General features: G+C 48.6%; 7 protein-coding genes across 9 annotated transcripts; 2 read left to right on the forward strand and 5 right to left on the reverse strand.

Moving 5' to 3' along the window:
• Positions 1-5: 5 nt before the first annotated feature.
• On the reverse strand, positions 6-3,397 carry BDCG_02700 (pre-rRNA processing protein Tsr1). The gene is made up of 3 exons (XM_045418251.1): positions 3,118-3,397; positions 2,563-3,026; positions 6-2,491 (listed from the first exon to the last, which is right to left on the reverse strand). The coding sequence occupies exons 1-3, from the start codon at positions 3,230-3,232 to the stop codon at positions 638-640; spliced, it is 2,433 nt and encodes an 810-aa protein (XP_045274875.1). The 5' UTR covers positions 3,233-3,397; the 3' UTR covers positions 6-637.
• On the reverse strand, positions 3,398-8,018 carry BDCG_02702 (urease accessory protein). Its single transcript, XM_045418254.1, has 3 exons — positions 6,661-8,018; positions 6,428-6,526; positions 3,398-6,348 (listed from the first exon to the last, which is right to left on the reverse strand). Exons 1-3 carry the CDS (start codon positions 6,825-6,827, stop codon positions 5,814-5,816), a joined length of 801 nt encoding a protein of 266 aa, XP_045274877.1. The 5' UTR covers positions 6,828-8,018; the 3' UTR covers positions 3,398-5,813.
• On the forward strand, positions 3,404-6,647 carry BDCG_02701. 2 transcript variants are annotated; one of them, XM_045418252.1, is made up of 3 exons: positions 3,498-4,274; positions 4,340-5,627; positions 5,822-6,647. In XM_045418252.1, exons 1-2 carry the CDS (start codon positions 3,615-3,617, stop codon positions 5,315-5,317), a joined length of 1,638 nt encoding a protein of 545 aa, XP_045274876.1. In that variant the 5' UTR covers positions 3,498-3,614; the 3' UTR covers positions 5,318-5,627; positions 5,822-6,647. The 2 variants fall into 2 exon arrangements, with proteins under 2 accessions (XP_045280135.1, XP_045274876.1); XM_045418253.1 differs by lacking the exon at positions 5,822-6,647 and having other exon boundaries at positions 3,404-4,274; positions 4,340-5,816.
• Positions 8,019-8,714: 696 nt separating the features above from the next.
• Positions 8,715-11,392, reverse strand: BDCG_02703 (PtaB protein; the record flags this gene model as incomplete). The annotated part of the gene is made up of 5 exons (XM_045418255.1): positions 8,715-9,245; positions 9,305-9,568; positions 9,623-9,910; positions 9,983-10,860; positions 11,065-11,392. 5 exons carry the CDS (start codon positions 11,390-11,392, stop codon positions 8,715-8,717), a joined length of 2,289 nt encoding a protein of 762 aa, XP_045274878.1.
• A 143-nt stretch (positions 11,393-11,535) lies between these two features.
• On the reverse strand, positions 11,536-12,167 carry BDCG_02704 (uncharacterized protein; the record flags this gene model as incomplete). The annotated part of the gene is made up of 3 exons (XM_045418256.1): positions 11,536-11,648; positions 11,760-11,943; positions 12,153-12,167. The coding sequence occupies 3 exons, from the start codon at positions 12,165-12,167 to the stop codon at positions 11,536-11,538; spliced, it is 312 nt and encodes a 103-aa protein (XP_045274879.1).
• On the forward strand, positions 12,081-18,887 carry BDCG_02706. Of its 2 annotated transcripts, none has more exons than XM_045418258.1 (3): positions 12,081-12,278; positions 12,517-12,604; positions 12,849-18,887. In XM_045418258.1, exon 3 carries the CDS (start codon positions 15,587-15,589, stop codon positions 18,506-18,508), a length of 2,922 nt encoding a protein of 973 aa, XP_045274881.1. In that variant the 5' UTR covers positions 12,081-12,278; positions 12,517-12,604; positions 12,849-15,586; the 3' UTR covers positions 18,509-18,887. The 2 variants fall into 2 exon arrangements, with proteins under 2 accessions (XP_045274881.1, XP_045280136.1); XM_045418259.1 differs by lacking the exon at positions 12,081-12,278 and adding an exon at positions 12,374-12,400.
• On the reverse strand, positions 12,931-15,315 carry BDCG_02705 (uncharacterized protein). Its single transcript, XM_045418257.1, has one exon. It carries the CDS (start codon positions 14,516-14,518, stop codon positions 13,526-13,528), a length of 993 nt encoding a protein of 330 aa, XP_045274880.1. The 5' UTR covers positions 14,519-15,315; the 3' UTR covers positions 12,931-13,525.
• Positions 18,888-18,889: the final 2 nt, after the last annotated feature.

An 18,889-nucleotide genomic window follows, 5' to 3' on the forward strand; every position in this document is an offset into this window, starting at 1 on the left:
CATAGGTAAATTGCCCGTGGATTGCTGCCAAATATTTATTATTATTATTGGAATGGGTTCCATGCTGTGCTTCATGCTCATCGCTGGTAAACTAATTCCATTTTTCCCTGACGTTTCCTTTGTCCATTTTATTTGTATCTGTTTTTCTCAATTCTTGGGACCGTTTCAGTTTTTTATCACCTCAGAACGTTTCTCGTTCTCAATGAATATAAATTATTATTAAGGGTAAATCGTTTAATTGGCAACTGGCCTACATGTAAATTTGACACTTGAAAGAGGTGGGAGTTGAATAAATGGAAGAATATATAAGTCAAAAATCGTAAAATCAATCGTAATATTTGTCTATACGTTATAGATGGTGTTGGTGTTCATCGTATACTCGTCTAGCCTCGGGGGGGGGGGGGTTCTCGCTGTCCTAACCAGAGGACCCGCAATATCGTGGAATTTATTTTCACTTTTCTATCGCCATGCAAAAAAGGGAGTTTAAAATAAAGTCAAAGAAAACAAAGGGGATGTCATAAAACCATCAATCAATGCGAATAGAGGGTAGAGCAAGATGATAAGAGGCAAAATGAAAAAAATTAGCCATTCAAAAACACTGTTTTCTCTGCATTATTTCTTCGTTTGAGACAACCAGTCAATGCGTTGCCTCTCCCCATGCAACTGCCTTTCGGGGGAAAACACGCTTGTACAAGCTAATCCCAATCGCATCCTGCGGATTAATTTTCGCATCAAACGTCGCCTTGAAATACCCATGCGTCCCCAGACTCTCCTTGATATACCCGCTGCGGCCCCGCTTCGTCCACAGCTGCAGCGCCTTGAACCAATTCACATCCTCCGCGTTGAAGAACATGTACCGCACCGTGACGACCTTCTTGTGGATCTTGTACGGGTGGCCGGTCAGGATGACGCGCTTGGCAACAACGCGCGAATGGTCCGGCGCCATGGTTGTGCCGGTGCCGATGAGCTCCCAGGTATCGAGCTCTCCATTATCCGCGCTTGAATCCATGGCTTCGGTGTCTGCGGCAGCGGCGGCGGCTGTGTTTTTAAATACTAGGACTGGTATCGAACCCCAGGAGACCGGGCCGATGAATGTAGCTACGGCGCTGCGGCCTGGATGTAGGTATCTATCGAACTTGTGGACGTTGTTGGGAGTGTTGCCGGCGGCGGAGAAGAGGGGTTTGATCATCAGACGGCGTGGGCCGCATTGGATGATTAGTTCTTCTTTGGATTTGAGAGGTTCTGTGACGGTGGAGTTTAGGGTCATGTTGATGTTAACGACTGCGTGTTTATGTTCGTGTCGGAGAAGCGAGAAGAGAGAAGTTGGCTGTGACGAGAGCGACCTTAGGTGTGGAGGTACGTCGCTGAGATGAACGTCAACGCGGGAACCGGGCTTGACGCCACCGACGAGCGCTTCCCGGAGACATTGGTTTTTGGAGCCCCTGTAGTCAACGATTTGTAACAGGCGACGCCAGTCTTCAGGCTCGTGTGCTCTGTCTTCTTCCATTTCCCACTTGCTCGTTTTAAGGCTTTTAAGGCCCCTGTATCTAGCTAGTCTTTCTCGTGCAATTGTAGATGGGTGAAGCTCAATTTCATCGGGAAATTCTAAGTCCTCTTTCGCTTCATTCTTTCGGCTAGCGCGATATTCTTCTATTTGTTGCGCCTCGTCTTCAGGTGATGGGTCGAGGAACATCTCTGATTGTGGATATTCGGAAGGGCCACCAGCTTCAGTCATGGCGTCTCTCTTGTCCATATTGAAAAAGCCATCTTCTGGCCCGGCTGGAGTGTCCAGGTCCATGTCTTCATCGACATCATCCATTTCATCCACTAGGTCAGAACCGGAGTCAGAGAGATCATCAAGGTACCATGCCGCCTGATAATCAGACGTGCCCTTGGGCAGGCGCCTTGGCCGTGCCGTATGCTTGTCATCGCCATCCGAGAAGTAGTGGTAGTCATCAAGGAGTACCCCTTTCTTCTCCGTGTCAGCCAGAGAGAAAGTTTCATCCATCATGACGACTTCCTCGGGGGCAACTGTAGCCAAATCGTCACAATCAGCGCTTGGTTGATCCAAAACTTGCGGTTCCGCTGTGTCGTCGATATTCATTGCATGATCCCCCTTCTTCTGTTTAGCTGACGGCAATGGCGCAGCGGTAATCGATGAGATTTTATAATCACCCCATGTAGGTATATGGACCAAGCGGTCAGCTTTCAAGCCCCTACCCCGTACGACACCGGTGACCACAACTTCGTTAGATGCGTCAGAAGACGATTCGGGCCATTGTATAGACTCAATAAGCATCCAGCTTCTATCATCCCGCCAACGAATCCCTTTTGGCGTCGCCGTACATATGCCGCGTACTATGTTAGAACATTCCTGCCTTGAATCCAGCGAATGCACCTTGTCTAGTGTGGGGAAGAAATGTGTGATGAAAGACTTGAGCGAAGCAGTAATCTGTGGGCGCTTTTTGGGAGGCATGATTTTCTCGAGCCCCTGAAATTGATAATTGTCAATGACTAAAATACAGCAAAGGCTTGGTATATATAAGGGCACCTATCACATACCTGTGTTACCGCAAGCACATTGGATATTCCTTGACCTTCAATCGCCCGCAGCATTAACTGAGCCCCTTCGTCCAGTGTATCGTCCGCGGGCAGGATAAAAATGACAAAATCTGCCAAGCGACAAGCATCCAGTGCGCTAATCAAATCTTTTTTTGTTGGAAGGTATAGAATATTCTGCTTAAATCTCTCTATGCGAACACGGCACGTATGTCCTTGAATATCTGTTTCCGGAATATCGAGGCTCTCGTTCAAGCTCCTGATGGCCGCATCGGTGTCCACGGTGTCTGCAATGGGGATAACGGCAACATGTCGTGATGCTCCGTTCTGGCCTGAGAATATGCTCACGGATTCGGACTTGTTTTGGTGCTTCAGTCTTTGTTTCTGGCGTGCTTGATTGCGGCGATCAAGTTTCGACATCAATTGTTGGTGGGGAGTTTTGCGACTGCCCCTCTCCTCGATTTTGCCTATCGTGAAAATACATTAGTCTATGTGCAACAATATAAGAAAAGCTGAAAGAAGTATTATAATTTATTTTCCAAGCAAGGAACCTCTCACCTTTGGACAAGTCCTTAAGAGCGCCTTTGGAAAGATGCTTTGACTTGAACGCCTTATTTACAGATTTGGTGGTATTCCGGTGGTGGTGCGGAACAGCCACAGCGCTGGGTGCCATGGTGTGCGAACCGGAACCCTTGAACCTGAAAGGAAGGGAGGCCAGGTTGACGGCAATATAAAGCAATGGCCTGTTGGCCAAATAGAACAGCAGAAACCCGGTTACCAATCCTCTCCCGTCTGAGTATATCTTTTTGCGATATGAATATTAATTTTTTTGTGCCGTCGATAAATTGGAATGTAGGCCAGGTCACATGATGACATGTTTGCTGTGTTTGCAACAAGTGAATCTTGGCATCAATTTTCCAAAATCGCAAAGCCACAGAAAAGAATGCTTCGAGATGGGAGATTCTATACATCGGTGACGCGCCTATTCTGGGCCATTCATTCAGGGTTTGTTGCTTGCTTCCTTAGTAGTTGATATAAAGCCACTCGTCACAACTATGGAGGTTCAAGCCGTTCCAAAAGCGAAGGCTGTCTCTCGCAAACCATCCAACAGAAACATCACCGAGTCGCGGGAAGACAAGCAGCGACTAGCAGAGGCGCGGAAAAAATACGGACGAGGCAAACAAATCAATGCGAAGAGCGTGAAGGACAGGAAGTTACGAAGCAATCTAAAGAGCCTGGAAGCAAAATATAAAGATGCAGCACTAAAGGCTAAGGACGCGGAGATCCTGTTGGAAAATGAGCACGGTTACTTGGAACCCGAAGGTGAGCTCGAGAAAACGTATAAAGTACGACAAGATGAGATCAAGGACAGTGTGGGCATAGAGACGGCAAAGAAGGGATTCGAACTCAAGCTGGAGGACCTGGGTCCCTACTCGGCTGATTATACGAGAAACGGACGAAAGCTATTGCTGGGTGGGCGGAAAGGTCATGTCGCAACCATGGACTGGCGAGACGGGAAGCTGGGATGCGAGCTGCAGCTCGGAGAGACAGTGAGAGATGCCAAATGGCTGCATAACGATCAGTTCTTCGCTGTGGCGCAGAAGAAATATGTCTACATATACGATCATGCAGGGGTTGAGATACATTGTTTGAATAAGCATGTCGAGGCTACACATCTAGAATTTCTACCTTACCATTTTCTCCTTGCCAGTGTTGTGAGTATATAAAGAATGGCCCAATTTTGGCCACTCCATCTGCTAACACATTTTCTGTTTTACAGGCCACCAGTGGATATCTCAAGTACACCGACACATCGACCGGCCAACTAGTAGCAGAACTAGCGACCCGTCAGGGCTCGCCGACTTCCCTTTGTCAAAACCCCTATAACGCCATCCTACACGTCGGACACCAAAACGGCACCGTTTCTCTCTGGTCTCCCAATTCCTCAACATCCCTCGTCAAAGCACTCACCCACCGCGGGCCAGTTCGGTCAGTAGCGGTCGACCGACAAGGCCGATACATGGTATCAACAGGTCAGGATTTGCGCATGGCAGTATGGGACATCCGCATGTTGAAGGAGGTTCATAACTACTCCGTCCCCCAGCCTGGCTCCAGTGTAGCCATCAGCGACCGCGGCCTCACCGCCGTTGGCTGGGGCACACAGCTCAGTGTTTGGAAAGGATTGTTCACCGCTGCAGCTGCAGAACAGGAGAAGGTCCAAAGTCCATATATGGCCTGGGGCGGCGACGGGAAACGCATTGAGCGCGTCCGCTGGTGTCCATATGATGATATTCTCGGCGTGTCGCACGAGAAAGGATTTGCCAGCCTAATCGTGCCGGGCAGCGGAGAGCCTAACTTTGACGCTTCCGAAGCCAACCCATACGAGACCACGAAGCAACGACAGGAGGCAGAAGTCCGAGGACTGCTTACGAAGCTGCAGCCAGAGATGATATCGCTCAACCCTGACTTTGTGGGCAATCTTGATCTCGTAAGCGAGGCTACGCGCAGAAAGGAGCGGGACCTCGATCGGAAGCCTGATGATATTATTGAGAAGTTGAAGAATCGGGGTCGTGGGAGGAATAGTGCGTTGCGCAAGTATTTGCGTAAGAAGGCGGGGAAGAACGTTATTGATGAGAAGAGACTCAAGGCTGAAGAGTTGCGGAAAGAACGGTCGTCTAGGGCGAAGGAGAATCTTCAGCGCGAGAAGGCTGGTTTGGGGCCCGCCCTTGGACGGTTTGCGAGGGTGCGATCCTCCTAGGTCGTTAGGGTGTGTTTGTCGGTTTTTTCCAGCAACCCAGAGGTCAGGATACTGGCAAGTAAGTAGCCATGCAGCTATCGTCACTGATTGTTCTGCACCAATACACTTTTCGTTCGGCATTTGGTTTATTTTTGAAAATACCCATGGCGTTACAATATTATTTTTATTCCAGCGTTGCATCGCACAGGAGTACGTACTGGATTCGGAATGGATATGGAATTTGTACGGATTAGAAAAAAATTTCGGAAAGGAGAGTATAGAAATCATAATCTTTTAGTTGAGCTTTGCCACATAATTATATGATTGCTAGGTATGAATCCCACGTCCCTTACGGCATGCTATTTGAATTGGGAACTAGCTCTCGCCGCGCCAACACTTTTCTGGAATGCGTCTCTGTAGCATGTGCCAGATGCAGAAGGCCCATGGATGCACGGATTCCTTAACAATGACAATTTAGATACGAAATAAGCAATGGGATCAAGCTCATTTTAGTCCTTCAAACAGCCCCGGACCCTCTAACCGCCCCATCCTTCCACCTCTGCAGGCTAACATCATATGCCCCGCTAGCCTTCCATGCGCTTAAAATCAGCTCAACAATATGCTCAATCCCTTTCCCACTCTTCACCTCTGCGAAAACCGTCGGCCCCCCTTCTCTCATCTTCGCCGCATCCCTCTCCATAACCGATAAATCTGCCCCGACCGCCTCTGCCAAATCAATCTTATTCACAACCAACAAATCACTCCCCGTTATGCCAGGCCCTCCCTTCCGGGGGATCTTGTCCCCGCCCGCCACATCGATGACGTAGATGATGAAATCGGCTAGTTCGCGCGAGTAGTTGGCGGCTAGGTTGTCGCCACCGGATTCTATCAGGAGGAGATCGCTCTGGAATTGTCGCTGAAGGGATTGCAGGGCGAGTAAGTTGGCGCTGATGTCCTCACGGACGGCGGCGTGCGGGCAGCCACCAGTTTCGATGGCGCGGATGCGAGATGGAGAGAGGGCTTTGTTACGAGTGAGGAATTCGGCGTCCTCCCTGTTTTAAGATTGGAAGGAACGCGTGAGATGGGATTTGCGTTTTGGTTATAACCAGCAAACAGGAGTACCTCACCTACCTCGTAAATATATCATTCGTCACGACAGCGAGGTTATATTCGTCACGCAGGGCCAGACAGAGTGCCAGCATCAATGCTGTCTTTCCTGAACCTACAGGCCTGTATTAACACATATAAGTCAGCAAATAGTATCGTATCGCTATAGGAACGTATGTCATATACTCCGTCCCATAGATAGCTGATCTGGACTGCCAGAGCTATACAAACCAAGAGAGGGGGAGATAAGGTCTTACCCTCCAATACCAATAGTGAACGCCCTGCCCGTCCAATCGCGCCCTTCAATAACAGGCATCTCCCGATTCAGATATGAGCCAGGACCATCGAGGATCTCATGGGTATGGCCGTGCGCGCCACCATCATGAGTATGGGAATGACCCCGTGAGTGGTCGTGCGTAGCCATTGGTTCGGGAAGCTGTGTGATACGGGGAATATTTAATAAGGGTAACGAGTCAGTCGTACAGGGCGTGCGAACTTAAATCAATTGGACTTGATAGCAAAGGAAGCAGTAGCTGTTTATCTTGATAATACTAGTTGGGGGGGGGGGTGGGATGTGGAGGTTTGGAAATTGTGGTGCGCCTAGGTTTGGTGGGGGGGGGGGCACGGCAAAAGGCAGGCGGCGGCCATGAATAGGGTTTCGGCATTAACGACCCTGTCTCGGGGCCATGATAATAATAATATGTTGGTTAATCAGTAATCAGTAACTAATCATATTATTATCATTGTTGCCAGGAGTACGGAGTACGGAGTACGCGGGACAATAGATAACCAATAAACCGGTAGATAAGTAAGTTAAAAGGTAATAAATAGTATTGTCTAGAACCAAAGCGGTAACTACCATTTAATAGCCCCTTTCTGCGTTGGAAAATCCCAGATGTACGATACCAATATATTATTACCCAACAGAAACAAAATGACATCATGGAAGAAAGTGTAGCAAGGAGTGAACACCCAAATATGCCCTTTTCCAAGCCTTGTTGCAAAAACTATCATCTTCATTTAAGACTTCTCTTCTGCAGTACGCAATGGAAAAAAATCAAAAATTACTCCAAAAATAGTGAGATGAGCTTCCGCAAAGAACTTAAAAACAGGTTAATCAAAATATCAGGACATCGAAGCAAGTAGCTAGGTTAGTGTTTGAATATAATGGCAATAAAGGATGAAAGGAATAAATTTGCAGCAAGCAAAACCAGTATCACGTCAAAATCCAAGTAATGTAACATGGAAAAGGCAAGTTATAGAATCCCCATTTAGCCAAGCAAATAACATAGCGGAGTTTGTTAATAGATGGGGGCAGGAGATGAGTTGGGAAGTTTTGGCCGGGGACAGCATGCCAAATGTGGGCGATCAACAGGACAAGATGGTATCCGCAGAAATTATAATTCCTGATGTCTTGGAGTGGATTGAATCAATCCCTGAGCCAGGGAAGATTGGGGGGAGGGGAGGAACCGGTGTAAGGGAAATATCAACGGAAACCCCAATGCATCGACGCCTGAGGACCATGAACAAGACAAGAACTGCGGAAATAAAACACAATGGCCGTGGAAAAAAAAAAAAAAAAAAAAAAAAAAAAAAAAAAAAAAAAAAAAAAAAAAAAAACATCAAATATTAAGTGCGGTAGGAGGAATGATAAGAACGCAAAAAATACCATCATTGTCGCGTCGAACAGCATGTAAGTTGGCGGTGCCTACTCGCATCCATCCAGCACAAGCAGTCAAGCCCAAGCAAAGTGCACGCCATTTGCGAAAAGGAAATATAGAAAACAGGGTGGTTCAGAAAATGTAAAAACAGCCGATCTACTCCGGCAAAAAACCTACGAAAACAATAGATAGTGCAAAAATGTAAAAACTTAGGGGAACAACCGCAAGTTGCCAAAAAACGCAGGAAATAGTTAGCAACAGTACGGGGCGATCACGCACACAGAACCGTCACGAATACATAAAAGCCAAGGGGAGAGAAAAACACACCCGCAAAATATAACCAGACAAGGGATCCGTAGTGCAATTCCAAGGTTTATAAACAGCAAGGGCGCCACGCCATAATAACAAAACAACGAAAAACTAGCAATCCCTACCAATGGTTATCCAAAATAAATCGAAAAGGGAAAGGAGAAGAGAGCAAGGAGAAGAAAACAGACGCCCAAGAAAAACATATTCCAAAGGCATGTAGACAAACGCCAAGTCCGTCTCGAGAGGGGTGTCAGGAATGAGAAAAATTAAAAGCAAGTGAAAACGACGAAGGGAATATTTGGGGGGGTGGGGGCTGACATTCTTCTGTTCCCACCTTAACTTTAGCTTGTGCCTTTCTGCCTTTTGCCGCCAACCCTTGGACTAGCTTTTGGCGCCTTGGATGCGCCCGACCCTGTGCCGTTTACTTCTGCAATTTGAGCATTATCATCTTCGGTCTTGATAGCGCTTCGGCGGCGTTTGTTGCTCACATTGGGGCTGGTATTAGCGCTCGTTCCTTGGCTGCCACTTGTGTTGGTTCCCTGCTGACTTTGCTGCGCAACCATTGCAACAGGGCCCGCCATGTTGTTCTGTGCCGGACTAGGTGTATGGTTTGGTCCCCCGAGGTGCGGAGAGCCCTGTGCCCCTGGTAATCCCAGATGAGCTACTGCAGGTGAGAATTGTGTCGGCCCGTTAAGACTCGGTGTGCGTTGTCCAGGTGGCTGCTGAACTCCCAAGTGACCTGAGCCGAATCCAAGACTCTGAGGAGCGTTGAATGAAGCAACTAATTGACGGAGAGCATCGTGTGGTGATAGATGAGGGTGTTGTATGGAATACTGAAATAATGTTTGCATTTGAGATATTGTCTCTGCCACCTATAAATGCAGTGGGCTGTTAGACCGGCAACTTTATGAAGAAGCAAATATTGTCATACCTCTAAAAACTTCATAACAGCAGGTGGAACGCCGTGTTCGGTAACAATAGAATCAGGTGCGGTAAATGAGGGTACGGCTGGTTGCTTTTGCTGTGCTCTCTTAGCAAGCCCTTTGCCAACCTTCGGGCTCTGTTTCTGGTCTGGTGAGACTGGTTGAAGCCGAGTACGCGGAATGTACTCTGTGTGATTCTTAGTAATGAGCTCTAGTAGGTCTAGTTTACCATGTATATCGTATTGAGCTCGCAAAGTGCCGTTGGCAACAAGCTGGAATACACGTCAGTAAAAAGATTATATTCAGCTCAAGTAGTGAGGGCTTACTTGACAATCATTAGACATGTAGCTAATGAAACTCGTCTTGGGACTCTCCACAATTTGGCTACCGTTAGGAAGATCTTTTTCTTGCACACTCTCAACAATCATTTGTATGTGCTTTATACCGCTAGAAAAATGGGTGTGGTAATATCGGGCAAGAGCAGGAGTAGAGATCTCGAACTGTTTGGTTCCTTGCTCCGGACTCCAAACGCCCTGTCGTAGGACCCCACTCGGTGAAAAGAATTGATCTACAAAACGGGCCCAATATTCTATTCCAGGCTGGGGTTTTTGACTCTAAAAAATTAAGGTCTCTAGTCAGTCATGAAAGCAGAAAGTTTAACAAACTGAGTTGCAGGGTTCACTCACGGAATATGCGCTCAGGTGTTCAGCGAATGTGACTAATCGAAGAACGCCGGACCTTTTCATAGGGTTGGCCATTCTTTGAGGCATCATCATTGCGGATCCGGCACCCTGCTGCTGTGCTCTGAGTTGCGCTTCATGGGGAGTCATTTGATGTGGCTGCGGATGTTGTTGTGGGGGTTGGGTTTGAGAATTTGGCCCTTGCGGCTGCGGTTGGGATTGTTGCTGGGGTTGTTGTCCCTGTTGCGGAGGTGCTTGGGATGATGGAGGCTGCGGTTGGTTCGATTGCTGGGGCTGTTGTGATGGAGTATTGCCTTGACTTGGAGGCCCTGGTTGCGGATGTGTGGTGCCGCTCTGGCCATCGTGCATAGATTGCGGTTGGGGTCCACCTCGTTGGGCGTTTTGCTGGTTCTGTTGATTTTGCTGTGCCGCTAATTGCAAAGCAAGGAATTGTTGCTGCTGTTGCATATTATGCGGTTGTCCGTGATGCCCTTGAGCCTGTAAATGTTGTTGTAGAGGATGAAGAGGAAAGTTAACTGGTCGCATATTGGGATTAGATTGCACAGCAAGCTGTACCGCGTTCAATCCTTGGGTTCCATTGGGTAAGGAAGCGGGGATCCCTCCATGCTGTGGCTGTTGCTGTGGCTGTTGTTGTGGTTGATTATGCTGCGGCTGCTGCTGCTGAGGCTGGTTGTGCTGCTGCGGTTGATGTTGCGGCTGCTGTTGTTGCTGCTGTTGCTGCTGCTGCTGCTGTTGTTGCTGCTGCTGCTGTTGTTGCTGTTGTTGCTGCTGCTGCTGTTGTTGATGGTGCTGCTGCATCATCATTTGTCGTTGTCTCAACATTTGTTGTTGATGTTGTTGTACTAGTTGAGGGTTGGCAGGATCTAGAAGCGCATACGTGAATTAGCCATAACGCATCATGAAATGGAAATCCAAATAGCGCACTAGTCATATGAGAAAATAAGGAAGCCTTCTAGCGCGAAGGTGTATTTCGTAAATGCTTGGGAAAATATTGTGGATACAGGGAGCAAACAAAAGGGGCATTGAAGGCCCAAATTGAAGAAAAATGGTGCGAAAGAAAAGCTTACAGGTTTGTCCCATTTGTTGAGGTGGAAACATTTGATGCCCATGGGCAGGACCGAGATGGGACAAGGCATGAGCGCTCGGGCCGGGTCCGCCAGGGCCGGTGGTGCCTGGCGGTATCCCGCCAACCACAGGACCCCCTTGGGTCACTTGTTGGGCCCCTGGAGCGGAAACGCCAGGATGCATCTGCTGCACTATACCCCCACCCGGGCCTTGTCCAGCGAGATGCGCCGCGTTTGGATGTTGGCCTGCGGCCATGGGATGACCGGGAGGCATCACCGGATGGTGAGCCATGCCGACTTGATGGGCAGGAAAAGGCTGCGCCATCATCATCGCCGGCTGAAGAAGTCGCCGATTTCGGGACCCCGAAAAAGAACAACTCTATAATTCTGCTGGATTAAGACTTGGTTTGAAGTGATGTTGGAAAAATTGACCACACTGAACGACGTGCAGTTGGTATGAATGAGGTTTCCGACTTAGGACGCGACTAGCACGCCACGGTTTGTCGGTCGATCGTCGAGAATTCGCGCAATTTCGATCATGAGAAGGGATACTCTCGCAGCCTCCGCCTTCAGGGCAAGAATCGTATCTAACATACCAGTCAGCAGCGGGATAGCGATGAGTGCGTGCAGGGAGCAAAATAGGACTGCTACGTTGTAGGTTGGAGGGGTGGGGGCCGGGCAGAGGAGAACAAACCTACCTTGCACAGTCCGGTCACCAGCGTGAGGTGACCATCCAGCGGCGCACAGGATCAAAGGTGGCCGTGTCCACCGAAAGCGTTTGAAAAGAGCTGGGAGAGCGATGTGCCAGGCGTCGGGATGAGCGCATGTTGAGACTTCAAGTTCCCCCAAGTGGAAATGGACGGGGCGTTGTGACAGTCTCCGCTAGTCCCGATGGAGGTTAGTGGAATCACGTGTATCCCACGCTGCGGCTCTTTGTTCTGAGTCAGCAGCTTGTTGTCGCTTAAATTAGCGGATCTGCGGATTTTCCGCTCCGATATTTAATCTCGTCCGGCACCAAACGACTATTTTTTTTTTTCCTTCTCCCGCATTCCATCTTCTTCACTCCCCAACAATGCTGATATCTTTCTCACCACGGACAAGACCATGTTGTTATGAAAATTATGATAATGTCTCGCAGCACTTTATTGATGCTCTACTAATGTATTCAACACGGGATGGATGGGACCCGTGTACTGGCTTGTAGCCAATGATTGATGGTCAGTACAGTACTCACTTCCCACATGCCCTCCTCCGAGCGTCTCTAGGATGACAACCCTTCTCAATACTTCTTTCATACCCTGAGTCGACCTTGAAGAAACATTCGGACCTTCCCTCTCCGGTTGGTCTGCTACTTGCCAGTACTTTTTGTCTGATTACATCTACTATCCACACACTATCATAATTGCCCTTGAAAATAGCTATTGGACTTGATGCTGATGAAGAGGCTGTTAATAGGTTTCACATTGAAATCTTCAGATGCTTTCAACTAACTACAGGGTTTCGTTTTTCTTCTCCCAATACAATCTCTAAAAGAGTCTCTAATGTAAGTCGAAAATTCCCCCTTCATTTTACATCTTCCTTGCCCCCTACCTCTCATGATGAAATTTTTTCCTACATTCGCAGTTTCCACGCTAGCCGTCGCATGAACCTATTAAGTCGACGTGTCGTTGAGCGGACAATTAATTGCCTAACCTTGGATGTCTGATTTTTTGCACCAATCTACAATTATTTTTGCATTACCCAATTATTTCTCTATCAAATTGGCTAACGTACGCAATTCGTCTTAGGCATATATTACGTTTCGCGTTGGCTAAACGTCAGCCTTGATATTTATCACACACCTTCTTGAAGGCTTGAAGAGGGTAATCACTGAGATATAAGCAGGATCAACATGCAATTGTTGGCATTTCTAAATCATAAAATAGTTTAGTTATTGCAGCAATATGATTTTTGTTCATAGTTTCCATCGAAGAGTTCATTTTTCAAATACTCCCTCTGGGCTTTTTGGGGTTTCAAGTCGTGAAATTTTTTTATCACATCAAATAAAATGTGTTCTAGAGAAATTCACGTAATTAGCTTGAGGTAATAACTGCCTATTCGCGGAAATACCCCAAACATCTATATGTATATATTCTCGAGGCTGTGGAAAAGGCGGCCTGGAAAAAGATAGAAAACTCTTTGGAATATGCAAAATAAATCTCTGATATTGAACGTGGGTGTGTCGAGATGGATAGGTACGATTAGATCCCATTATGAAGATTCACATCGAACATCAAGTATTCAAGAAGCTATATACACTAAGGCTAACAAAACAACCAAAGAAAAAAGAGGGAGGAACGAAACCAATCGGTCTCAAAGAGGTATGAAAATCCATCAAATATGCAATCTGAGAAATCTGTACCCTCTCAAGCTCTTAAGCTCTCAAGTATATTCCCATTCCGTCTATATGTTCCTTAAAACCGAATCAATACCGCCCGGCCGGCGGCGAGGCGGAGAGCTCTGCTATAGGAGCGGCAGAATTATCGGGCAGCTCCGCCACGTGGGCCCAGTTAGAGTGACTGCCCGCATCCTTCTCTACAACGGAAAAAGGGGGTGGCGGCGGGTAGCCGTCTGGCGATGTTGGTTTGGAATCGAGCTCGCTGGGACTGGGGTGGTATTCGTGTTTTTTCGTCGGCGCGAATTGCGCCGGTTTTTCTGGCGGTGGTGGGGGGAGAGGATTATCATAACTGTTGACTGGAGGTGCGGTATCTGTCTTAGTTCGACGTCGACGGTAGGCTAGGAATCCAAAGGCGGCTAGGACGCCGACGCCTGCGCATACCCCAATCGCTGTCCCGGCAATTGCTCCTCCGGACATTGATGAGCCCCCCTCTGACGGCCCCGGCGATGCTGCTTCTGGGTCCTCTTGATCTGTTGGTGATGGACCGGGTGTCACATCAGTCCCCTGCGCTGTGATACTACCCTGAGTAGAGAGCGTTGTGGGTTCGGCAGTTGTAGCAGTTTCTCCAGTCTTTCTTGAGGTAGAGGTCTCATTGGCAGTTGGTACAGGCTTTTTTGAGGACTTGCTATCCGTTGCTGTGGGGTCATTTTTCTTCGATGTTGTCGTCGTCGCCGACGGCAGCCGCTTCGACGCCCTGTTGTTACCATTGCCGTCGATCGTGTCGATGAGATACGACCTCACCCACGGCTGGCCTAAGTTCCTGGGACCCCAGACCAGACACGACCAGCCGTTTTCGTCCTGGCACTTATCGTCGGCGAACATATGAACGCAAAATTCCGTGCCTTGGGGATCAAATTTGTACTGCTTCCCTTTTGACATATTGATCTCCGAACAACCTTTTGTAGTTCTGCCCGTATGGAAATGTTCTGCATTGTTTGCATCGTGCCAAAGCAAGGTCCACGCATGAGACACGCCGACCAGGAGGAAGATATTGAAAGTGAAAAGTAGTAGAGATTTCATTGGGAAAGAGAGGCAGCTGCAAGGAGGCAGCGCTGTGCAATGCAGCTTGGGGGTGTTGATCAAAAGGACATAGGACGGCGGCAATAGACCTCTTCCAGCAAGCCGACCTCAATAAAATCGCCTGAAGGCTTCTGGAGATCGAAGAAGAATGGCCTTTCTCCGTTAATTTGGACGATTTGAAGCGGTAATCCTAAGGTATCATTGTTGGGAGGGCATTCGAATCACGAATGACAACTCGATGGTAAATATTTTCATGGGGAAGTTGGCGATTGAGCCATGTCAAATGGAGAGGGAATTCCACTTATCAAGCGTCCCCAAAGACCAACTGTAGTTAAACGGGGAGCCCGTGTTTTTCGTATTCCAGCCGCACTAGTTTGCGACGGAGCCTTGTCCTTGGCGGGTGATAGCGAAATATACGACCCAAGGCGATTTCCCCCCCGTATTCAAGCAACGGTTGGAAGGGTTCCACATGCAGAAAATCATGAACAAAAATAATCAACGCCATCAGCCCAACTGCGCTTATGAGGGGGGAGATGAGGCTGATTTATAAGTTATAGGGTTAGTGAGGAGCTCATTAAGCTAGCAGGAGGCAAGCTTCAGATACCATCGTCGGTGTCATTTTTTCCATCCTCTGGGGGACACAGCAAGGTGTCCTCACTCTGGTTCATCTAAGAACAGGCAATCCAAAGAAGCCTGAACCCATGCCACGACATGAACATGGATGCGATGAAGTCAAGTCGGATCTATTCCAGGTTGACCGTATGTTGGATGTTGGATTAAACCTTGCTCCAATGCCCGCTCGCTGCCGGACTAACAATTCTCCGCCCCCTGGATTCTATGCAAGCTTAGTCAGCCGCCGTATCAAAAAATATCCAGTTTATCACCAACCTGCGTCAGACGAAAATCCTCGATATATTTAGGAGAGATTGAAAGCACCCAAACCACCCGGCATTGTCATCAATCATTCGTCTCGTGCTGTTTCCAACACGAGCTCGCATGTTTTTAGACGTTCCTTTTTTCCTTCACTACCGCTAGACCCGGTGGCGGCGGCTCAAAATTCAGCCCTGCATGCATTCCTCTATTCAATGCCGGCTGCTGTCAGTCCGTCAGGCATATCTGAAAGCGCCATGCCGGATTATTGGTCGTCGAAGACTCCCCTATATTACTCGTACTTTTCATGCCTCCTCGCCCTCTCGCTTTAACCCTAACGACCCTCCACCTTCCGTCGACCCTACCCTCAGTAACAATACTTCCAACACGAACCAAGATTCTGAAGGCCACACCTCACCAAAAGAGAATGCGGAGACGGTAAAGCCTGAAGTGCCACCAACGCCATCTAGGAAACCACAAGGTCCCTATGGCTCCGCTGTTCGCCGCGCCACAAGGAATAGGAGACCTCGAGAACAAACACGTAACGTCGCTATCGTTCCGGATTGGTTCCGTGAACGGAACGTGGTAGCTCAAGATACCACCGTTCAGATTGCGGTACCAACAAACCACGACGTGGAGCTAGAGCCATTGTCTCGTGATCTAGAAGAAGTGGTGAACAAACTTGCTCAAGGCGGCGAGGGCGGTGAGAATGGTGGTTCCGGAGGTCCATCCGCCGCCGGCGCTCGTTATCGCCTAGCTCTAGCCGTTTGGGACGAGCTATGTGCATCTGCTAGGGCGGGACTTAATTTACCAGCGTCTCGATACATTGATGAACCATCGGCGACCAAATCGCATTTGGTCCTGCAGTATCCTGGAGATGGAGGGATTTTCTTTCTCGACGCTGTTGTCAAGAAGTTGGCGGCAAATCTTAAGACCAATCTAATAACGCTAAACGCGCAAGATATTGCTGAACTCTACGCAGAACAGGATCAAGCGGAGGCCGGGGTCCCTAGCTCTATTGCATCGATGGGATATGAAGTTTACCAGTCAAGGAGAGCTTCAAACCCTAAAGAACTTGAGGAAGAAATGGAAGAGGGAGATGAGGATGATAGCCATTCAGCCGAAGAGGAGGATCCAGACATAATACCCAGCCGAAGACAAGATCGTGAGACTTCATTCACCCGAACGATTCCTTTGACAAGTATCCGTGGCTCGGACTTCCTGCAAAACCTCCTGGGGGCTCGGGGTTCCGTAGGTATGGCCAAGGTGATTATTCCACGCCCTCAGCGCGAAGACTTAGAGTCCAGAGAAGAGCTCAGATGTCTACGCATTGCCAATGAACTCCTTTCCATCCCCTGCAAGCATCAACCAAAACCACCACCCGCGCCGGAAGGCCAGAAAGCGTCCGAGTCAGCTCCCGAGTCAGTTCCCGAACCAATCCCTGAACAAGCCAAGACTACTACATTCAGACCAGATCTTATCGTTCAAGTTCAAGACTACAAAGATATACAAAACACCCGCAGCGGATCCATATTTCTTCCCCTTCTTCATAAAGCAGTTCAATCTAAGAGACGGGAAGGACAGAGGGTTATAATCATCGGCACTGTCTCCGGAAAGCAGCCGGAATATCCTCTTGGGAAATCGTATCCCAAACTTGTACAGAGAGACTTCAACGACGAGTTTGCCAGAACAATTGTTGTTACCCCTGCAATGAGCCCACAGGTGGTCGAGACGGTATTTTCAGAAGACATGAAGCGAAGAACCCTTGAGATCAACGTGCGCCACCTGCAGAATATGCTGAGGGTTAGATTAAACGATCCGCAACTAGTAGACACAAGCCTCCTCCGCGGCCCAACCTGGCCTCTGGACACTGCCGCCATCGCAAGCTCCGGTCTTGATGACGGATATTGGTCCTTTGACCGTGTTCACCGGGTTGTGTCGCTTGTGTTGGGTGGTGTAGAAGGCACCGGAAAACTTGATCTTCAGCACATACAACGCAGCATCGATCTTGTGGACAAAAGCGATCGAGCAAAGGGAGACTGGCTCGCTGAGAAGTATCCCAAGGTAAAAGCTACGTCGACAGAACCGGACCGGGAAAGTCTCTTGAAGCAGTTACGGAAGACATGTAACACTCATGAGAAAAAGCTACTTAACGGCGTCGTCGACGCTGAAAGCATCCGCACAACTTTCGATGATGTCCACGCACCCCCGGATACAATCGAGGCTCTCAAAACGCTCACTTCTCTCTCGCTGATCAGACCCGATGCGTTTACTTATGGTGTCCTTTCTACCGATAAAATCCCTGGCTTGCTACTCTATGGCCCCCCAGGAACGGGGAAAACGATGTTGGCCAAGGCCGTCGCGCGACAAAGTGGTGCCACTGTGCTCGAAGTCAGCGGCTCCGAAGTTTATGATATGTATGTGGGAGAAGGGGAGAAGAATGTGAAAGCCATCTTCACATTAGCCAAGAAACTCAGTCCCTGCGTCGTTTTCATCGACGAGGCAGATGCCATCTTTGGTTCTCGAGTTGCAGCCAGCACACGAACAACACATCGAGAACTAATAAATCAATTCCTACGAGAGTGGGATGGCATGAACGAGCTCTCCGCCTTCATCATGGTAGCCACGAATCGCCCCTTTGATCTTGACGACGCTGTCCTCCGACGACTCCCCCGGCGTCTCCTGGTAGACTTGCCCACCGAGCAAGATCGTTTATCAATCCTAAAGATCCATCTCAAGGAAGAGCAAGTGGACCCTTCAGTGGATCTTGCCGAGCTAGCCAGCCGAACGCCTCTCTACTCCGGCTCGGACCTGAAAAATATGTGCGTTGCAGCAGCTCTAGCATGCGTCAGAGAGGAAAATGCGCTCGCAGTCAAGCACACAGGCGAGGAGCCGTACAAATATCCCGAACGACGAACCCTCACCAAAGCCCATTTCGAGCGTGCCATGGAGGAGATCAGCGCGTCGATTAGTGAGGATATGTCGTCTCTTTCCGCCATAAAGAAGTTTGACGAGAAATACGGAGACCGCAAGGGGCGGCGCAAAAAGAGTGCTGGATGGGGATTTGCAGCTCCTGGCGAGGCGCAGAAGAGCACGGAGACTGGACGAGTGAGAGAGTGATTATTAGGGGCGCCAAGGCAGGCAGGGAAACTCTGGGACATATACTTCCATGGGTATTACCACGGATTTACTTGGAATTTTGATTTGATTTCGTTTTATGTTGTCAGTGGGCTGTGGTTGCGTTTCATTTTCATTTGCTGGTGCACACATATAGAGTCCTCTTTGTAAAATTAATGATAGACATGTACTTCTAGTTTGACTTCTATTTTATTTTTCTTAAGCCCAAAGAAAATAGACGAATAGCGTTATTTCCTTCATACATCCTACTTTATTTTTCGCCAACCGTAAGGTTTGATGCAGGAGGCGCTGGGGTGTGTCATGTGAGCAGGATGGCCTTTTACGGGGTTTTCGCGGGGAAAAACCATATAGATGAATCTACCA

The sequence above is a fragment of the Blastomyces dermatitidis genome (assembly GCF_000003525.1).
Source record: "Blastomyces dermatitidis ER-3 genomic scaffold supercont1.3, whole genome shotgun sequence".
Classification (NCBI taxonomy): Eukaryota; Fungi; Ascomycota; class Eurotiomycetes; order Onygenales; family Ajellomycetaceae; genus Blastomyces; species Blastomyces dermatitidis.